The 16084-nt window shown below is 34.4% G+C and overlaps 1 protein-coding gene across 1 annotated transcript in view; it reads left to right on the top strand.

Moving 5' to 3' along the window:
* The window catches only part of Malrd1 (MAM and LDL receptor class A domain containing 1), a 658798-nt gene that overhangs the window by 493280 nt on the left and 149434 nt on the right, over nucleotides 1–16084 (top strand). The window contains exon 33 of the mRNA XM_027928635.2: nucleotides 13219–13420. Within this exon, the coding sequence (XP_027784436.2) occupies nucleotides 13219–13420 (202 nt within the window). The remainder of the gene's footprint in view (nucleotides 1–13218; nucleotides 13421–16084) is intronic.

The following is a 16084-nucleotide window of genomic DNA, read 5'->3' as shown; positions in this document are numbered from 1 at the left end:
TAAGAGCACCACAAGCTCTCACAGCAGGGCCTGAATAATCCTGATATTTGTAAGTAGATACATTTCTTTTTCAAATAAAATGATGAATCTTCTCAGGTAGAAAATGCTTACTGAGAAACATGAGATTCTATTTCACTTCCTTCATTGACAATGAGTGACAGCCAGTCATTTACTCCCTCGGGTTCCCTAGGAAGCTTTACACTAGAGGTTCTCCAAGATCCTCCCTAGCCCTAAAGTCCTTTATTCAATCCATCATTTTCCTATTTCATTCTTTAGCTAATGCTTATAAAGCACCTATAATGTGCCTAGCCATGGTCTAGGTATTTGGGCCATGTAAATAAATAAAACATATAAAACTCCCTGCCTTCTCTGCAACTAGGTTATAGTGGAGCTCATAAATGTAATACATAGGTCAGGGAGTGCATTTAAAGACTATGGAACATGGTAAAGCAGAGTAAAATAACTGGGAAATGCAGATAAAAGTTCATTTTTAAAACCATTGTCAGAGAGGACCTCAACATGAGTGTGACACTTGGAGCAATCACTTGAAGGAGTCTAGGAAGTGAGCCATGCAAATATGGAGTTGAACACTGGAGAATATTTCTGACAGAAGAAAACAGTGCAAAGCCCTTGCCCGGGAGTCTTCCTAGGGTTCATGGGGATGGGCAAAGGAGGGAGGGAGCATTAAATAGACACAGAGGAGATGGGAGATAGAACTTGAAGAAGCTTTTTAAAAAATTTATATGACTCTTTCTTAGTAGGTGCTTTCCATTATTTTATTTTCATTTTTAAAGAAAAAAAAATTCATAGCATTGTAATGTCATTCTTATGCCCTGTACTTCAGGGACCCAGGTCTATAAAAACCATGACTGAGTTCTAATTGCCTCCTCTGATAGTTTCATGTGCCTGGCACTTTGATAATTCTTGCCTGTGAGCTTGCAACAGTGCTTGGTCTTAAAAGAGTTAGAGAATGTAGTTGACATTGTCAAGGTTAGAGATGGTATGAAATGTTCAGAATTCAAGATACAAAGTATGAGAGAGAGACAGAAAAAAGAGGGAGGAGGAGGAGGAGGAGGAGGAGGAGGAGGAGGAGGAGGAGGAGGAATCAGTGGTTAATGTGTTTAGAGGACCAAGTGCTTATTTTAATAATTGCTTTAATTGATGTTTAAATGGATGAGACATTTTTATTTTTCCAACTAAGTAGGCAATTGATTGAATGAAAGCAAAAAAAAAAAAATCAATACCAGTTCTCTCATTTTCATACTGTGTAGTTTTAAAATTAATTTTTAAAAATTAATAGACTTTAGTTTTTGAACAGTTTTAGGTCTCCAGGAAAACTGAGTACAAAGAACGAATGCTTCACATAAAAGACACCCCCCTCATATTCCCTACCTCAGACCTACATAGTCTCCACTATTATCTTTCTTTATTGTGGTACATTGGTTATAATTAAGGAGCTGATATTTTATGATATTGATGCATTATTATTAAATAAAGTCTACAGTTTACTCTGTATTGTGCATCACATATGTTTTGAGAAAAGTATAATTATATATATATATATATATATATATATATCCACAATATCATGCAGAATGATTTCAGTGTCCACAAAATACCCTTTATTTCACCTATCCATCCCTCCCTATCCCAAAACCCTCGGAACCACTGATCTTTCTTTCTTTCTTTTTTTTTTTTTTTTTTTAAATGGTAACAAGTATTTTCCTTTCCCTGAAGTCTTCTCAGACTGACTTGTTTCACTTAGAAATATGCTTTTAAGCTCCCATATCTTTTTGTGGCTCAATAGCTAATTTCTTTTGTATTACTAAATAAGAATTCCACAGATGTTCCAACATTTGTTTAGTTTCCTGTTTCAAGACATCTTGAGGAGTGGGATTGTGGCTCAGTGGTAGAGTGCTCGCCTAGCACGGGCGGGATCTGGGTTCGATCCTCGGTACCACATAAAAATAAAGGCATTGTGTTGTGTCCATCTACACCTAAAAAATAAAAAAATAAATAAAAAAGATATCTTGACTGTTCATAAGTTTGGACAATTGTAAATAAAGCTGTTATAAACATCTTTGTGCAGAATTTATGTGGATAGAAGTTTTTAACTCAAATAAATTTCCAGTAGCACAATGACTAGATTCAGTGGTATTAATTTTGTAAGCAACAGCTTAAATACCTTCAAAGTTCACTGTATTATCTTTGCATTCCCACTAGCCATGAAGGAGTGGTCCTGCTGCTCCACATCTTAGGAAGCATTTTGTATGAAAGGCTTTCCTAATATATGCTTAGTAGTATCTCATTTTCTAAAAAAGTTTGCAATTCCCTGATGACATATGATGGTGAATACATTATCCTGTGTCTGTTTGCCATCTGAATACATTCTTTGGTGAGGTGTCTACTTAGATCTTTTGTCCATTTCTCTAAATTGTGATTTGTATTATTTATTTTTGAGTTTTACAAGTTCTTTCTATATTTTATACCACTTGTTTAAGAGATAAGTTCTATAAAATATTTCCACCGGTTTTTGGCTTGTCTTTTCATTGGCTCGTGTCTTTCAGGCAACAGAAGTTTTTAATTTAATAAAATCCAACTTACTTACAGTATATGGGGTAGACAGAGAAGATGGGAGGGGACGGGAGGGGAGGGGTGATAGTAGAGGATAGGAGGGGCAGCAGAATACAACAGACACTAGTATGGCAGTATGTAAAAACGTGGATGTGTAACCAGTGTGATTCTGCAATCTGTATACGGGGGAAAAATGGGAGTTCATAACCCACTTGAATCAAATGTATGAAATATCATATGTCAAGAGCTATGTAATGTTTTGAACAACTAATAATAAAAAAATAAAAAGTTAAAAGATTATTAAAAAAAAAAGAAAAAGAAATCCAACTTACTAATGTTTCATTTATGGTACTATGTCCAAAAAGTCATCACAAAACCCAAGGTCACCTAGATTATTTTCTGTTATGTTCTATAAGTTTTATACTTTGCATTGATACTCACATCTATAAACAATTTTGAGTTAATGTTGATGTAACATAGATGATCTGTTGTTAGAGTCTGTAAACAAGTCAGGATGGCGCCTGGCATTTTGCCAGAGGGAGTGGTTTGTGAAGTAACGCCAGCGAGCCATTAAGTGTGGAGATTCCCTATTGGTTGACTGATGTATCTAGTTTATGTTAATTAAGATAAGCTGTGTGGAATGTATAAATACCTCTGTTGTCCTACAATAAACGGCTTCCACTCCTGCTGTATTGATCTACACAAGTCGTTCGTCACCCCTCCCGCCCCCCTCGGTTATTTTGCTGCAGCTGGACTGCGGCAATCTGTGTCCAGATTTCTTTTTTTTTTTTTCATTTCTTATTTTTTACATTGAGTCTAGTTGTTTCAGCACTCTTTGTTAGAAAGATCACCCCTTCTCTGCTGGATGGCCTCTGTTTCTTTGTCTTAGATCAATTGACTACATTTGTGTGAGTCTGTTTCTGGGACTTCTGTTTCATTGACCAATTTGTTTACCTTCTTACCAAAACTCTACTGGCTTGATCACTACAGCTTTCTCTGTGCTTTGCAGGTAGCTAATGTCAGTCCTCTGAATTTGTTTTGCCTCTCCATGTGTTGAATTTTCTGGGTTTTTTGTTTTTCTTTATAAACTTTTAAATGAATTTGTTGATATTCTCAAAATAACCTGCTGGGATTGAATTGAATAGATAATGAAGTTGGGAAGAAATTTCATCTTGATCATATTGAGTCTTCCTCATAGAATATTATCTATTCTTTTATTTATCTTTTTAATCATTTTTAGTATTTATTATATATATCATATATTTTATTAGATTTATGCATACACTATCACATGTCATATACTGACATTTTGGTCAGTGACACAATGACAGACTATGTATATGACAGTGATCCCTTTAAGCATATTACAGCCTAATGAACCTGGGTACACCCCCAGGCCATTTTACTTTTTATTTTGAGACAGGGTCTCATTAAGTTGCTTACAGACTTGCTAAACTGCTAAATCTGGCCTTAAACTTGTGATGCTCCTGCTTTAGCCTTCTGAGTTGCTGGGATGACAGGTATGCACCATTGTCCAGCTCATTTATTTCCTTTTGGATTTGTGTACCTACACTTTGTGATGTTTTCATAACAACAAAATCACCTGACATGTTTCTCAAAATATAGCCTCCTTCTTAAGCAACATATGACTATATATTGCTTACTTTCTTTTCTTCTTCTTCTTTTGGTTCTAATAAAAATGGCTTTGTTTTAAATTGAAATTCAAAGTGTTTCTTGATCAGACATAAGAAAGTCATTAACTTATTTCTGTAAGTTAACCTTGTGGGCTGCAACCTTGTTCCAATTGCTTATTAGATTTTTTTTGTTGTTGATTTGGAGGATTTTCTAGATAATCATGTCATCTGAAAAGAAAGTTTAATTTCTTCATGATCAGTACACATTTTCTTCTACTATTATATCACCAAGGACTCCTAGTAGAGTGTTGAGTAGGAATCATGATAGTGAACATCCTTGCTTGTTCTTGATTTTAGTGGGGAGTTGTTCCGTTTTTCACCATTAAGAAAGATGTGCTTCTGGATATTAATGGCCACTATGAGGGGCAGGTGGCAAAGATTTTCTCCCATTCTGTAGCAACCATTCTGAAAAACAGTATAAAGAGTCCTCAAAAAACTAGGAATGGGACCACCATATGACCCAGCTATCTCATACCTCAGTATATATCCAAAAGATTTAAAATTAGCATACTACAGTGAGGCAGCCATATCAATGTTTATAGCAGCTCAATTCACAATAGCCAAACTATGGAGCCAACCTAGGTGTCCTTCAATAGATTAATAGAAAAAGAGAATTGGTATAAGTATAAAACAGAGTATTACTCAGCCATAAAGAAGAATGACATTAGGACATTTGCCAGAAAAAGGATGGAACTGGAGTACAACTTGCTTGGCCAGTCTAAAAAATCATAAGTCAAACGTTTTCTCTGATGTTCAGAAGCTAATGCAAAATGGTGGGGAGGGGCGTAAAAAAATAAAGAAAGATTAGTTGAGTGTTCAAAAAGGATTGAAGGGGAGGAAAGAGGGTTGGGATAAGGAAAAAACAGTAAAGTGAATTGCACCTAATTTTCCTATGTACACATATAAAAATACCACAGTGAATCTCACTATCACATATACCCAGAGACACTAATTTAAAGAAAAAAAAAAAGAAAACTATAAGTAAATAGCAGAAAGATTAGTAGAGAGAAGAGAAAAGGAAAGTACTGGGACTGAATTAGAACGAATTATATTTCATGCTTCTATAATTTGGTCAAAATGAATACTAATATTATATATAATAAAAAACAATAAAAAGACAAAATATTAGTTATAGGTTCTTTGTCGATGTTCTTTATCAAGTTGAAGAAATTCCCTTCTAAGTTTCATAAGAGTTGGTATCATGAATGAGTGTTGTTTTCTATCTTATTTTTTCTGCAAATTTTGGTATTAATAATTTTTCTATAGTCTGTTGGTATGATGGATTATATCAATTGATTTGTGAATATTTACTGGCCTAGCATACTTGGAATAAATCCTGCTTGGTTGTGATATATAATTCTTTTTTACATTGCTAGATTAGATTTTTTTTTGGTATATTTGCATCTATATTCATGAGAGATATTGGAGCACATTTTGCCATCTCTAGTACTATCTTGAGTTTGGCTATTGTTTGGAAAGATTATAAATAATTGACTCAATTTCTTTAATAGAAATACTCCTATTTTGTGTACATTTTGGTAAATGTTCCTTTTGAGAAATTGATTCATTATGTCTAGTTGATCAAACATGTCAATTAGATTTGTTAATAATAACCCTTTGTTATCCTTTTAATATTAATGGAATTAGTAATGGTTTCTCTTTCATTTCTGATTGACACTTGTGTCTTTCTTCTTCTTCTTCTTCTTCTTCTTCTTCTTCTTCTTCTTCTTCTTCTTCTTCTTCTTCTTTCTCTCTCTCTCTCTCTCTCTCTCTCTCTCTCTCTCTCTCTCTCTCTAACCTAGCTAGAAGTTTAGCGATGATCTTCTCAATTTTAGATAATAATTGAGGTCATAACTGAGATCTTTCTTTATACTATATGCATTCAATTCTATAAAATTTCCCCTAAGCACTACTTCACTTCACCCCACAAAATTTGATTACTTGTATTTTCATTTTTTGAAATCTTTTAATTTCTCCTTAAAAGTTTTTGACCTTTGTTCTACTAAGAAGTATGTTGAAAAATCTTGAAGAATCTGGAGTGTTTCAGCTACCTTCCTGTTATTGAATTTTAGATTAATTCTGTAATCTGAGATCAGATATGGTATGATTTCTGCTCTTTTAAATTTGCTACCATGTATTTTATAGACCACAATATCACCATCTCAGTGACTGTCAATTGTGCGCTTGAGAAGAATCTATCTGTTGCCTTTTGACCTGTCAATTACTGATACAGTGTTGAACTCTGCAACTGTAATAGTAGATGTGTTTATTTATTTCTTCTTGCAGTTCTATGGCATTTGGCTTCAAGCATTTGGTACTCTGTTGACAGATATATATAATGGATTATCATGTCATTTTGGAGAATGGACCAGTTTTAAATCATATGTTATCTCAGTCCTTTGGGGGCTGCAATAACAAAATATCTTAAACTCTGTAATTTGTAAACAGCAGTGTATTAACACAATAAAAGCTCTTAACAAACTCACGCATGCCTTTTTCATATGGGCTCTAATCCCACTGACAAAGGCAGATTCCTCAGACCTCCTCACCTCCCCAATGTCTCACCTCTTACTACCATCACTTTAGGGATTGTTTCAACAAGTGAATTTGGGAGAAGGACACAAACATTCAGTCTATAGCAAATTCTTTCTTTATCCCTGATAATTTTCCTTTCTCTAAAGTCTACTTTGCCCCAAATTAACATAACTTTTATAGGTTTTTTTTTAGTAGGCATTATCATAGTATATTTTTCTCCATCCCAAGACTTCTAGTCTGTATTTAACATGGATTTCTTCTAGACAGAATATAGTTAGGTCTTATTTTTAACTCCACTTTGAAAAATATCTTCAATTAATTGCTGAATTTTCATATATATATATATATATATATATATATATATATATATATATATATAAAATTTAGTTGTGGATGGACACAATACCTTTATTTATTTTTATGTGGTACTGAGGATCGAACCCAGTGCCTCGCACATACAAAGTGCACACTCTACCACTGAGCCACAACTCCAGTCTCTGAATTTTCAATTAAAGTGATTGTTGATTTCCCTAAACGCTTTCCCCTTTGCCTGCCAAAGAGATTTTTTTTCCCCTCCTGATCTCCATTGTAAGAATCTGGTAAGACTCCTGAAGGGAAAACTCACTAATTATGGAGTCTCCCTAAGAATTCACCCCTGGAGTATGATTTTCAACTTTGTCTACGCTGAATCTCTTATAGTTCATCAATTACATTTTCGATATCTCTACCCTGGTACAAATGCCTTTGAGGGTATCTGCTCCTGGGTTCCTGTTCAGGTCATGGTGATTCAATGTGTCTGCCTCTTGCTCTCTCCAGTTTTAGAGGCATTGGTTTTCTCTGCAGCCTTAATTCTCTGAGGGATCTAAGAACTGTTGATTTTCAGATTATTCAGGTTTGGGTTTTGTTTTCGTTTTTGTTTTGTTTTTGGTGAGGACTGGACAATTTCCAAGCCCTTTGCATGCTGGACCAAAAACTTTATGTTTGTGCTATATATATATTTAATGAATTGTTTAATCTCTCTTTCTCAAATTCCAGAACTGTAGAAAGCAATTAACTTAGTCACGTATATGAAATGAGGTCCATATAACAAAGTATGTGAATGGGCTAAATTTCATTAATATGGGAAGCATTATTTTTATTATTTCCACACTTTTTCCTTTTATTTAAAAAGCATGATCTCTTACTTTAAAAGAAATGTCCCTTTTCTGTTACTTTTGATGTTCTCTTTCTTCTTGTATAAAATTTGAGTATTTTGAAATTAAACCATGTGAAACTATGAACTTTTAAGAATCAAGCAGTTGTTCAGTTCATGGTTTTGCCCTGTCAGTGGTGATTAAAGAGCATAGCCCTAGCAGAAGAGCTGAGAACAGCTGGGGGCCAAATAAAGTCATACTTTCCTCTCACCGATGCATTTCATACATTAGTTTTAATGAGCTTAATACTTAATGAAATGGATGAAGTATTTTTTATATCCTGAGGTGTCCACTCAAAGGATCCAAGTTAGTGCCAGTGACCCACCTTCAATGTCAAAGCCTCCTGGATTTTCTGAATAGCTGCAGGAGAGGAATTTCTAATCAATTCCTTTCAAACCTTCACCTAGGCCACCTAAATATATGGATATTGCTGCAGTAGCTGGTCTCTGATATCCCTCCTACTCTGGAATTTAACCATTAATGGTCTTATTTTCTATTATCTCTTCATATCTGACAAATGCTTTCCTTCAAAGAATATCTCTGAATTAATGCTGAGGAATTTCTTTGTCAAAAAAAAATCTTAATTTAATTGGAAAATATTATAGTATTTGTAATAGGTGACCTCACTATTTTCTCCTGCTTGACTTAGTATGTTCTCTTTCAATTTTTCCTGAACCACATTATAAGCAGTAATTTCATTTATCATATTTGAATACATACATCTTTATTACAGTGTAAAGTTTATTATCATTTAGTATCTTGTATATTCCTTGATTCTCTATTATTTCTAAAATAAGCATAAAAATTGTTACTTGACAATATATAATGTTAACCATTGATATATTATTGTGCCTATGTTCAACCAAAATTTAAAATATCCATTAAATTCATCCAGCAACTGATATTTTTAGAAAACTATTTCAAATAAAAAAACTATTACAGTGACATGAATTGGCTTTACAGTAAAATTTATTTAATCAAATGTGAAATTAGAAACAAATCACATTAGAATCAATTATTTTTCAAGAATATTAGCCATTTTGCTCTTTCAAAGTAACAGATTTTTAAGTTATTAAAAATAAGTCTTTTGAGAGTTATCATGGAAAAAAAACACTCAGAATACAATGAATGTTATTTCCATTGCAAGACAGAAATATACATTATAACTTTAGCCTTTCATGCACTTCCCATTAGTCATAGTGAATAAACGGCATTATGTGGAGTTCTTTAACAATAGTCCGAGTTTTTCCATTGGCACTATCCCTAAAGAAACACTTAGCACAGAATTATTCACTTTCATATATTGGTGAATTATAAATATATGTTACTATTAAAACAACTGATGAACTTGTCAGAATTTTTCATTGAACTAAGTAATGAGTTAGCACAGCTGACCAGAATTAATTTGGAATAATGGTGTGGTCAAACAATGGGATAGAAATGTGGACCATGTTAGAGGGTTTAATGCTCATGACTGGGATAGGGGTCATGATGGAATTCAGAGAAGTAGAGTGGGAACACAATGGAAGAAAATGGATTTGGAAAGAGCATGTAAGATAGATTGAAAACTAAAAGGACTAAATGCAGAGAGAAATATAAATTGTAAAAATACTGAAACTAAGCACATTAATACATAAAATGCATAGATACTATAATTTAGGGGGAAACAGGAAGCATTGGGGTTATATGTTCAAGTAAATTCTTTTTCTAAATTGAGTATTTTTTTCAGAAAAAGGCATTTAAAATGAAAATAATAAAGTCATTTCTTTTCAAATATTTTTGATATAACCAAGATTTATGCAGACAAAAAGCCCACTTTAGTTATATTCTATTCAGTATCCCTGTTATCTGTGAATTGAATTGAAAACTTCTTTTAATTTTTAAGAAATGGAAAACAAATGCATGAATTTGAAGACTGAGCTGTGTAATTGATGGGGAAGACCTGGAATAGTCTACAGACCCAAATTCCTTTCATGTTGAATCTTACCTAATTTCATTAAGTGAAGTATCAATATAAAAAGTGACTTCTGCTTGGCAAATATCTGCTCTCTCAAGATGTTCAATCTGATTACTATAGTGAAATCTCACATTTCAGCTTTCCTAACTTCAGGGAAGTTTTTCAATTTTTACTTATGTCTTTGAAAATCTGTGTGTGTGTGTGTGTGTGTGTGTGTGTGTGTGTGTGTGAATTCTTTATTCTGTGACAGTTTAATTTCAAAGGAAAGACTCTTAGCATGTCAATGCGTAGCAGAACTTAAAAGTCCAAGAATATTGCCCAGGGGAAATTTATAATTTCAAATGATTTCTTTGGATGCCTTAAGGAGAGAGGATCATATTGCTCCTTCCCCTTTTCTTCTGGTACAAGGAGCCACCTGTCACCTTGGATGAGATTCATGGATGGGGCTGGGAGACAGAGATCAACACCAGGGAAGGGGCTGCCAGCCTCTGCAACATGAGCATTTAGGGGGTGTGATGGGGGACTGTCATTTTGGGGAGCACATGATGTCAAGGGGAAATCTTGAATGTTAGCTCATTTCATTAACAGAAGTGTCAATATAAAAAGTGATTTTTGCTTGGCAAATAACTGCTTTTTCAAGATGTTCAATTTGATTATTTTAGTATTAAATTCTCATATTTCAGGTTTACAAACTTTAGGTGAGTTTTTCAATTTTTACTTAGTCTTTGAAAAATCTTGATTTATTTTTGTTTTGATTAACTTCCATTAACAATTGGGTTTCTCAGACTTTTTATACTGGTAGGCATTGGCAACATGCTTAATTTATAGCTCTGGTATATTTGATGATTCTTGGTACTATTTCTAGAATGTCAATTTAATTTCATAATATGTAATAGGATGAGTAGTATTATTTCGGATAAAATTTATAAGATTAATTACCTACACACAAATTTTGGCACTAAGAAAAAAGTGAAAAAGTATGATTTTTTTTCTTTTTCTTTTTTTTTTTTTGTTACTTTCTCATCTTTTTTTTTTTATTGGTTGTTCAAAACATTATAAAGCTCTTGACATATCATATTTCATACATTAGATTCAAGTTGGTTATGAACTCCCAATTTTACCCCAAATACAGATTGCAGAATCACATCGGTTACACATCCACATTTTTACATAATGCCCTATTAGTAACTGTTGTATTCTGCTACCTTTCCTATCCTCTACCATCCCCCCTCCCTCCCCTCCCATCTTCTCTCTCTACCCCATCCACTGTAATTCATATCTCTCCTTGTTTATTTTCCCATTCCCCTCACAACCTCTTATATGTAATTTTGTATAACAATGAGGGTCTCCCTCCATTACCATGCAATTTCCCTTTTCTCTCCCTTTCCATCCCACCTCATGTATCTGTTTAATGTTAATCTTTTCTTCCTGCTCTTCCTCCCTGCTCTGTTCTTCGTCTGATTTTTTTTCAATAGGTGAGAAGGTTATTGGAAAAAACAGTATTGCAATAGAAGAAAATTGATATTGATATGTTTTCTTTTCTCTGGTTCTTTTTTTCCCATGTTAAAGAAAGGGTTTTGTAAATTATTGCTGAAGTACATTATAAGCCATATATAGGCAACATAATTCAATGTTACATATACGTTGTATATAGTCTTAGCAACCAACTGAGAAATAACTAACTGGAATTTGAGTACAGGAGAATACAGAAAATACCTTGGACTAAGGTTCTTGCTGAGTGGTAGAGCCTTTGCCTAGCATGCATGAGGCATGAAGCTGTGCCTTCAATCCCTAGCACTGCAAAAAACAGATAGAGATAGAGATAGAGATAGAGATAGATATATCAAGATACATATATATGTGTATATGATGTATGTCTCTATATATGTGTATATATACCCATTCCCATACATACATATATATTAAAAAGTTGCATACATGATATATATATATATATATATATATATATATATATATATATATATATATGTATATATATATGTATATGTATATATAGTTACACACCCATAATCTTACTTTTTTCTTTATTGTTTACAGAACTTCTTGAAGGATGCTAAGAAGTAGCATTGATTTTTTTTTTGTTGTTGTTCATTTTATTCTGAATTGCTTTTATTGTTAAAAAATCACTAGCACTTAATATGGTTGTTGGTTTCAAAGCTAATTCCATTTATATTTCACTTTTTGTGTATGGGTTTTTTTTTAATCCTTTCATTTTAGTGCTGAATATTGATGTTAGTTACTCCAGGAAGATTTTTTCTACCTGTCAAATGTTAAATATTTTCTGTATATTACTTTGGTTTCTGAAATAAATTGTATGATCTCATATGTACTTATCTTGAGGGTCCTCTTTTTTTACAGTCTAACATAGGCAAAATTCTTTAGCAATGACATTCCAGTTTTATATCTCTTCTAACTTTTTAGATGCTTATGATGGTCTTGGTTTTGATCATATCCAATTTGGTATATGGAAATTGGTATGACAAAATCCAAGATAATATAACATACATTGCTTACTATGTAACCCACAATTTCTACAGATAGAAAATACTGGACTCAATATGAAGCAAGAACAAAGAAGAGGCAGTTAGTATAGATAGGGGATCAGGTGGGATCGGAAGATGGAAGCTGATTTGGGTCTGGGAGGATGGAGGCTGCTTCTGTGGGACTGATTTCAGCTAATACCTCCAGAGCCCTTTTCCTTTCTCCTCCACCATTGCCAGGGTTGCCTGCTTACAGGACACTGTACTTTCCAAAATGTTATTGAGCACCTCCCAGGTAGCCCTTTTCCTGCCTGTTTGAGCAGACACAGAGAGGCACCCCTGGAAGGTTTTTGTTCCACCTTTTGGCTCATCTTTTGGTACCTGGTCACATAGGCAAGACAAAGGGAGAAGAAGAACATAAGAAAAGAGAAAAATCTGAAATGGATTAAAGGAACAGGACACTCCCACTTCTTTGGATACCTGAGCTGGGGCCCCTTCTCTGCAGAGAAGTCTATCTCTGTTCTGTCCTTTAAATAACACATGTTTTCTACGCTTGCCTTGATGTTTCTCTGGTGTTCAATCCTCACATTTGGAGAAATGGAACTCAGCCCTGGTGGATCCCATCACCATTGGTATGAAGTGTATTCAGCTTTTCTTCTGACAGAGTTGTCATTCTTTCATTAATCAATCAGCTGGATGCCCCACTACCTTTAACAACCAGTCCTAAAGAGTTGTTGTTTTTCTTATTGTTATTACATTTTTAGGTGTATACCATTGAAGAATCAGGACTAAACATCCTTGTATGGTCAGCGATTGGAAATAAAAGAACTGGATGGATGTATGGACATGTACCTCTCTCTACTAACAGTCCCTTCAAAGTGGCATTTGAAGCTGATTTGGGTGGAAATGATAACATCTTCATTGCCCTAGATGACATCTCCTTTACCCCAGAGTGTGTGTCTGGAGGTAAGTGAGTCCTTCAGAAAATAGAATTATTTGTCAATTCAGAGGAATTTATTTCCAAGTCATCCTACTCATACAATGAAGAAGTAGATATAGGAAGAGTTGAAGACTTTGGTCCAATGAACTGTACCATAAAATTTCCATGTCCTCTAGGTAACAAAATAACTCTGCACTAAAGTTTTGTGGAAACCCTGAAATGTGTTTCCATTTATATAGCCTGATTGTCTACTTCAGGTTCCTAAGTTCACCATCACTGACCAACACAAAGGCCCCTCAGGTTCTTTATTATCTTCTAGACTGTCTTCTCCATCCATATTGGCCTTTCCTCTGTCGTGGGCCATTTCCTTCTTGCTGTTCCTATGACACAATCTAGAACACTCATTGTATTAAAAAAAATTCCTGTCATGAACCCCTTTTCTAAGAAATTAACCCACTGAAACCTGAATTTCTGCCACTTATGGCACATCCACTTAAGTGGGGAAGTTTGACCTCTTATAAAGACTTCAATCTTAAACTGTTAAGCAGTAGAGATATTGTCATTCTATTTATTCATTACTTATTTTTGAATTGTGTACTTATAGCCTTATTCAAAGTTTCTTTTCCTTTATGGTCGGACATCTGAGTTCTTGAACTTCCCAGGGTTTTCCTTAGGATTTCTTAAATCCTGGGCAATCTCGACTTCCACATTCCCCTCTTCAGTTCTAATCACCTTCCTCAGTGTTTTTCCTCAGCAAGCCATTCTCATGGGAACATTCTCAATCTGATCATCTTCAACCTACTTGAGAATGGAATTGAGGTGTTCATCATTAGAGATATGAATGAGTAGAAGGAGATGTACATACAGCTTACATATTTCTCACTACTTCTGTCTTCCTTAAGAGCAAAAGGAACTTGCCTTTTAATCTCCTTTCTCTCCCTAGCTCTTCTTCATCCTGCTGATATTCTTGTAGACTTTGAGTAGAAAACAGAGCCATTTTGTAATGAACTCTTCCTTTTATTCTTTGCATCTCTAAATGTGAATTTTTTCCCTTACCATTCATCTCAGGAAACAACCTTTTACTACCCAACAGCAAATGTCTATTTTTTAAATTTTTATTGTTGGTTGTTCAAAACATTACATAGTTCTTAACATATCATATTTCACACTTTGATTCAAGTGGGTTATGAACTCCCATTTTTACCCCGTATACAGATTGCAGAATCACATCGGTTACACATCCACTGATTTACATATTGCCATACTAGTGTCTGTTGTATTCTGCTGCCTTTCCTATCCTCTACTATCCCCCTCCCCTCCCCTCCCCTCCCCTCTTCTCTACCCCATCTACTGTAATTCATTTCTCCCCCTTGTTTTTTCCCCTTTCCCCTTACTTCCTCTTGTATGTAATTTTGTATAACCATGAGGGTCTCCTTCCATTTCCATGCATTTTCCCTTCTCTCTCCCTTTCCCTCCCACCTCTCATCCCTGTTTAATGTTAATCTTCTTCTCATGCTCTTCGACCCTACTCTGTTCTTAGTTACTTTCCTTATATCAAAGAAGACATTTGGCATTTATTTTTTAGGGATTGGCTGGCTTCACTTAGCATAATCTGCTCTAATACCATCCATTTCCCTGCAAATTCCATGATTTTGTCATTTTTTAATGCAGAGTAATACTCCATTGTGTATAAATGCCACATTTTTTTTTTATCCATTCGTCTATTGAAGGGCATCTAGGTTGGTTCCACAGTCTTGCTATTGTGAATTGTGCTGCTATGAACATCGATGTAGCAGTGTCCCTGTAGTATGCTCTTTTTAGGTCTTTAGGGAATAGACCGAGAAGGGGAATAGCTAGGTCAAATGGTGGTTCCATTCCCAGCTTTCCAAGAAATCTCCATACTGCTTTCCAAATTGGCTGCACCAATTTGCAGTCCCACCAGCAATGTACAAGTGTGCCCTTTTCCCCACATCCTCGCCAGCACTTGTTGTTGTTTGACTTCATAATGGCTGCTAATCTTACTGGAGTGAGATGGTATCTTAGGGTGGTTTTGATTTGCATTTCTCTGACTGCTAGAGATGGTGAGCATTTTTTCATGTATTTGTTCATTGATTGTATGTCCTCCTCTGAGAAGTGTCTGTTCAGGTCCTTGGCCCATTTGTTGACTGGTTTATTTGTTTTCTTATTGTTTAATTTTTTGAGTTCTTTGTATATTAGGGCTCTATGCAAATGTCTATTTTTGAACATTTCCTTTTCCAGCTAATCCCAGCCATTATATCATCAAAATCTTCTCTGGCTTTCTTCAATACATATGTGTAAGACAAGAGCTAAAATAAGTAGAAGAAGATGTACATACAGATACATATCTCCCACTAATTCTGAGCTCCTTAAGAGTGAAAGGACCTTGTCTTATTTTGTCTCTAGAGCTAGAAAATTTGCCCTGAAAAGATACTATTATTCAAATTATAACATTATTATATTTATAATATTTATGTTTATAAGTATAAATATAAATATTTATATTTATATTACATTATAATTATAACAATCACACTTGATTATGTGAACAGCAACCATAACATCAACCTCAGTATAAATTGATCGTTCCCCCATATATTAAAGAATAGAATTTACTGTAAAGATGATTAAAAAAAAAAAAAAAAACACCACCACCACCAAGACCTTTGGTG

The sequence above is a fragment of the Marmota flaviventris genome, chromosome 12 (assembly GCF_047511675.1).
Source record: "Marmota flaviventris isolate mMarFla1 chromosome 12, mMarFla1.hap1, whole genome shotgun sequence".
NCBI lineage: Eukaryota > Metazoa > Chordata > Mammalia > Rodentia > Sciuridae > Marmota > Marmota flaviventris.
The sequence above is the reverse complement of the archived record's forward strand: the minus strand, read 5'-3'. Positions and strand labels throughout refer to the sequence as shown.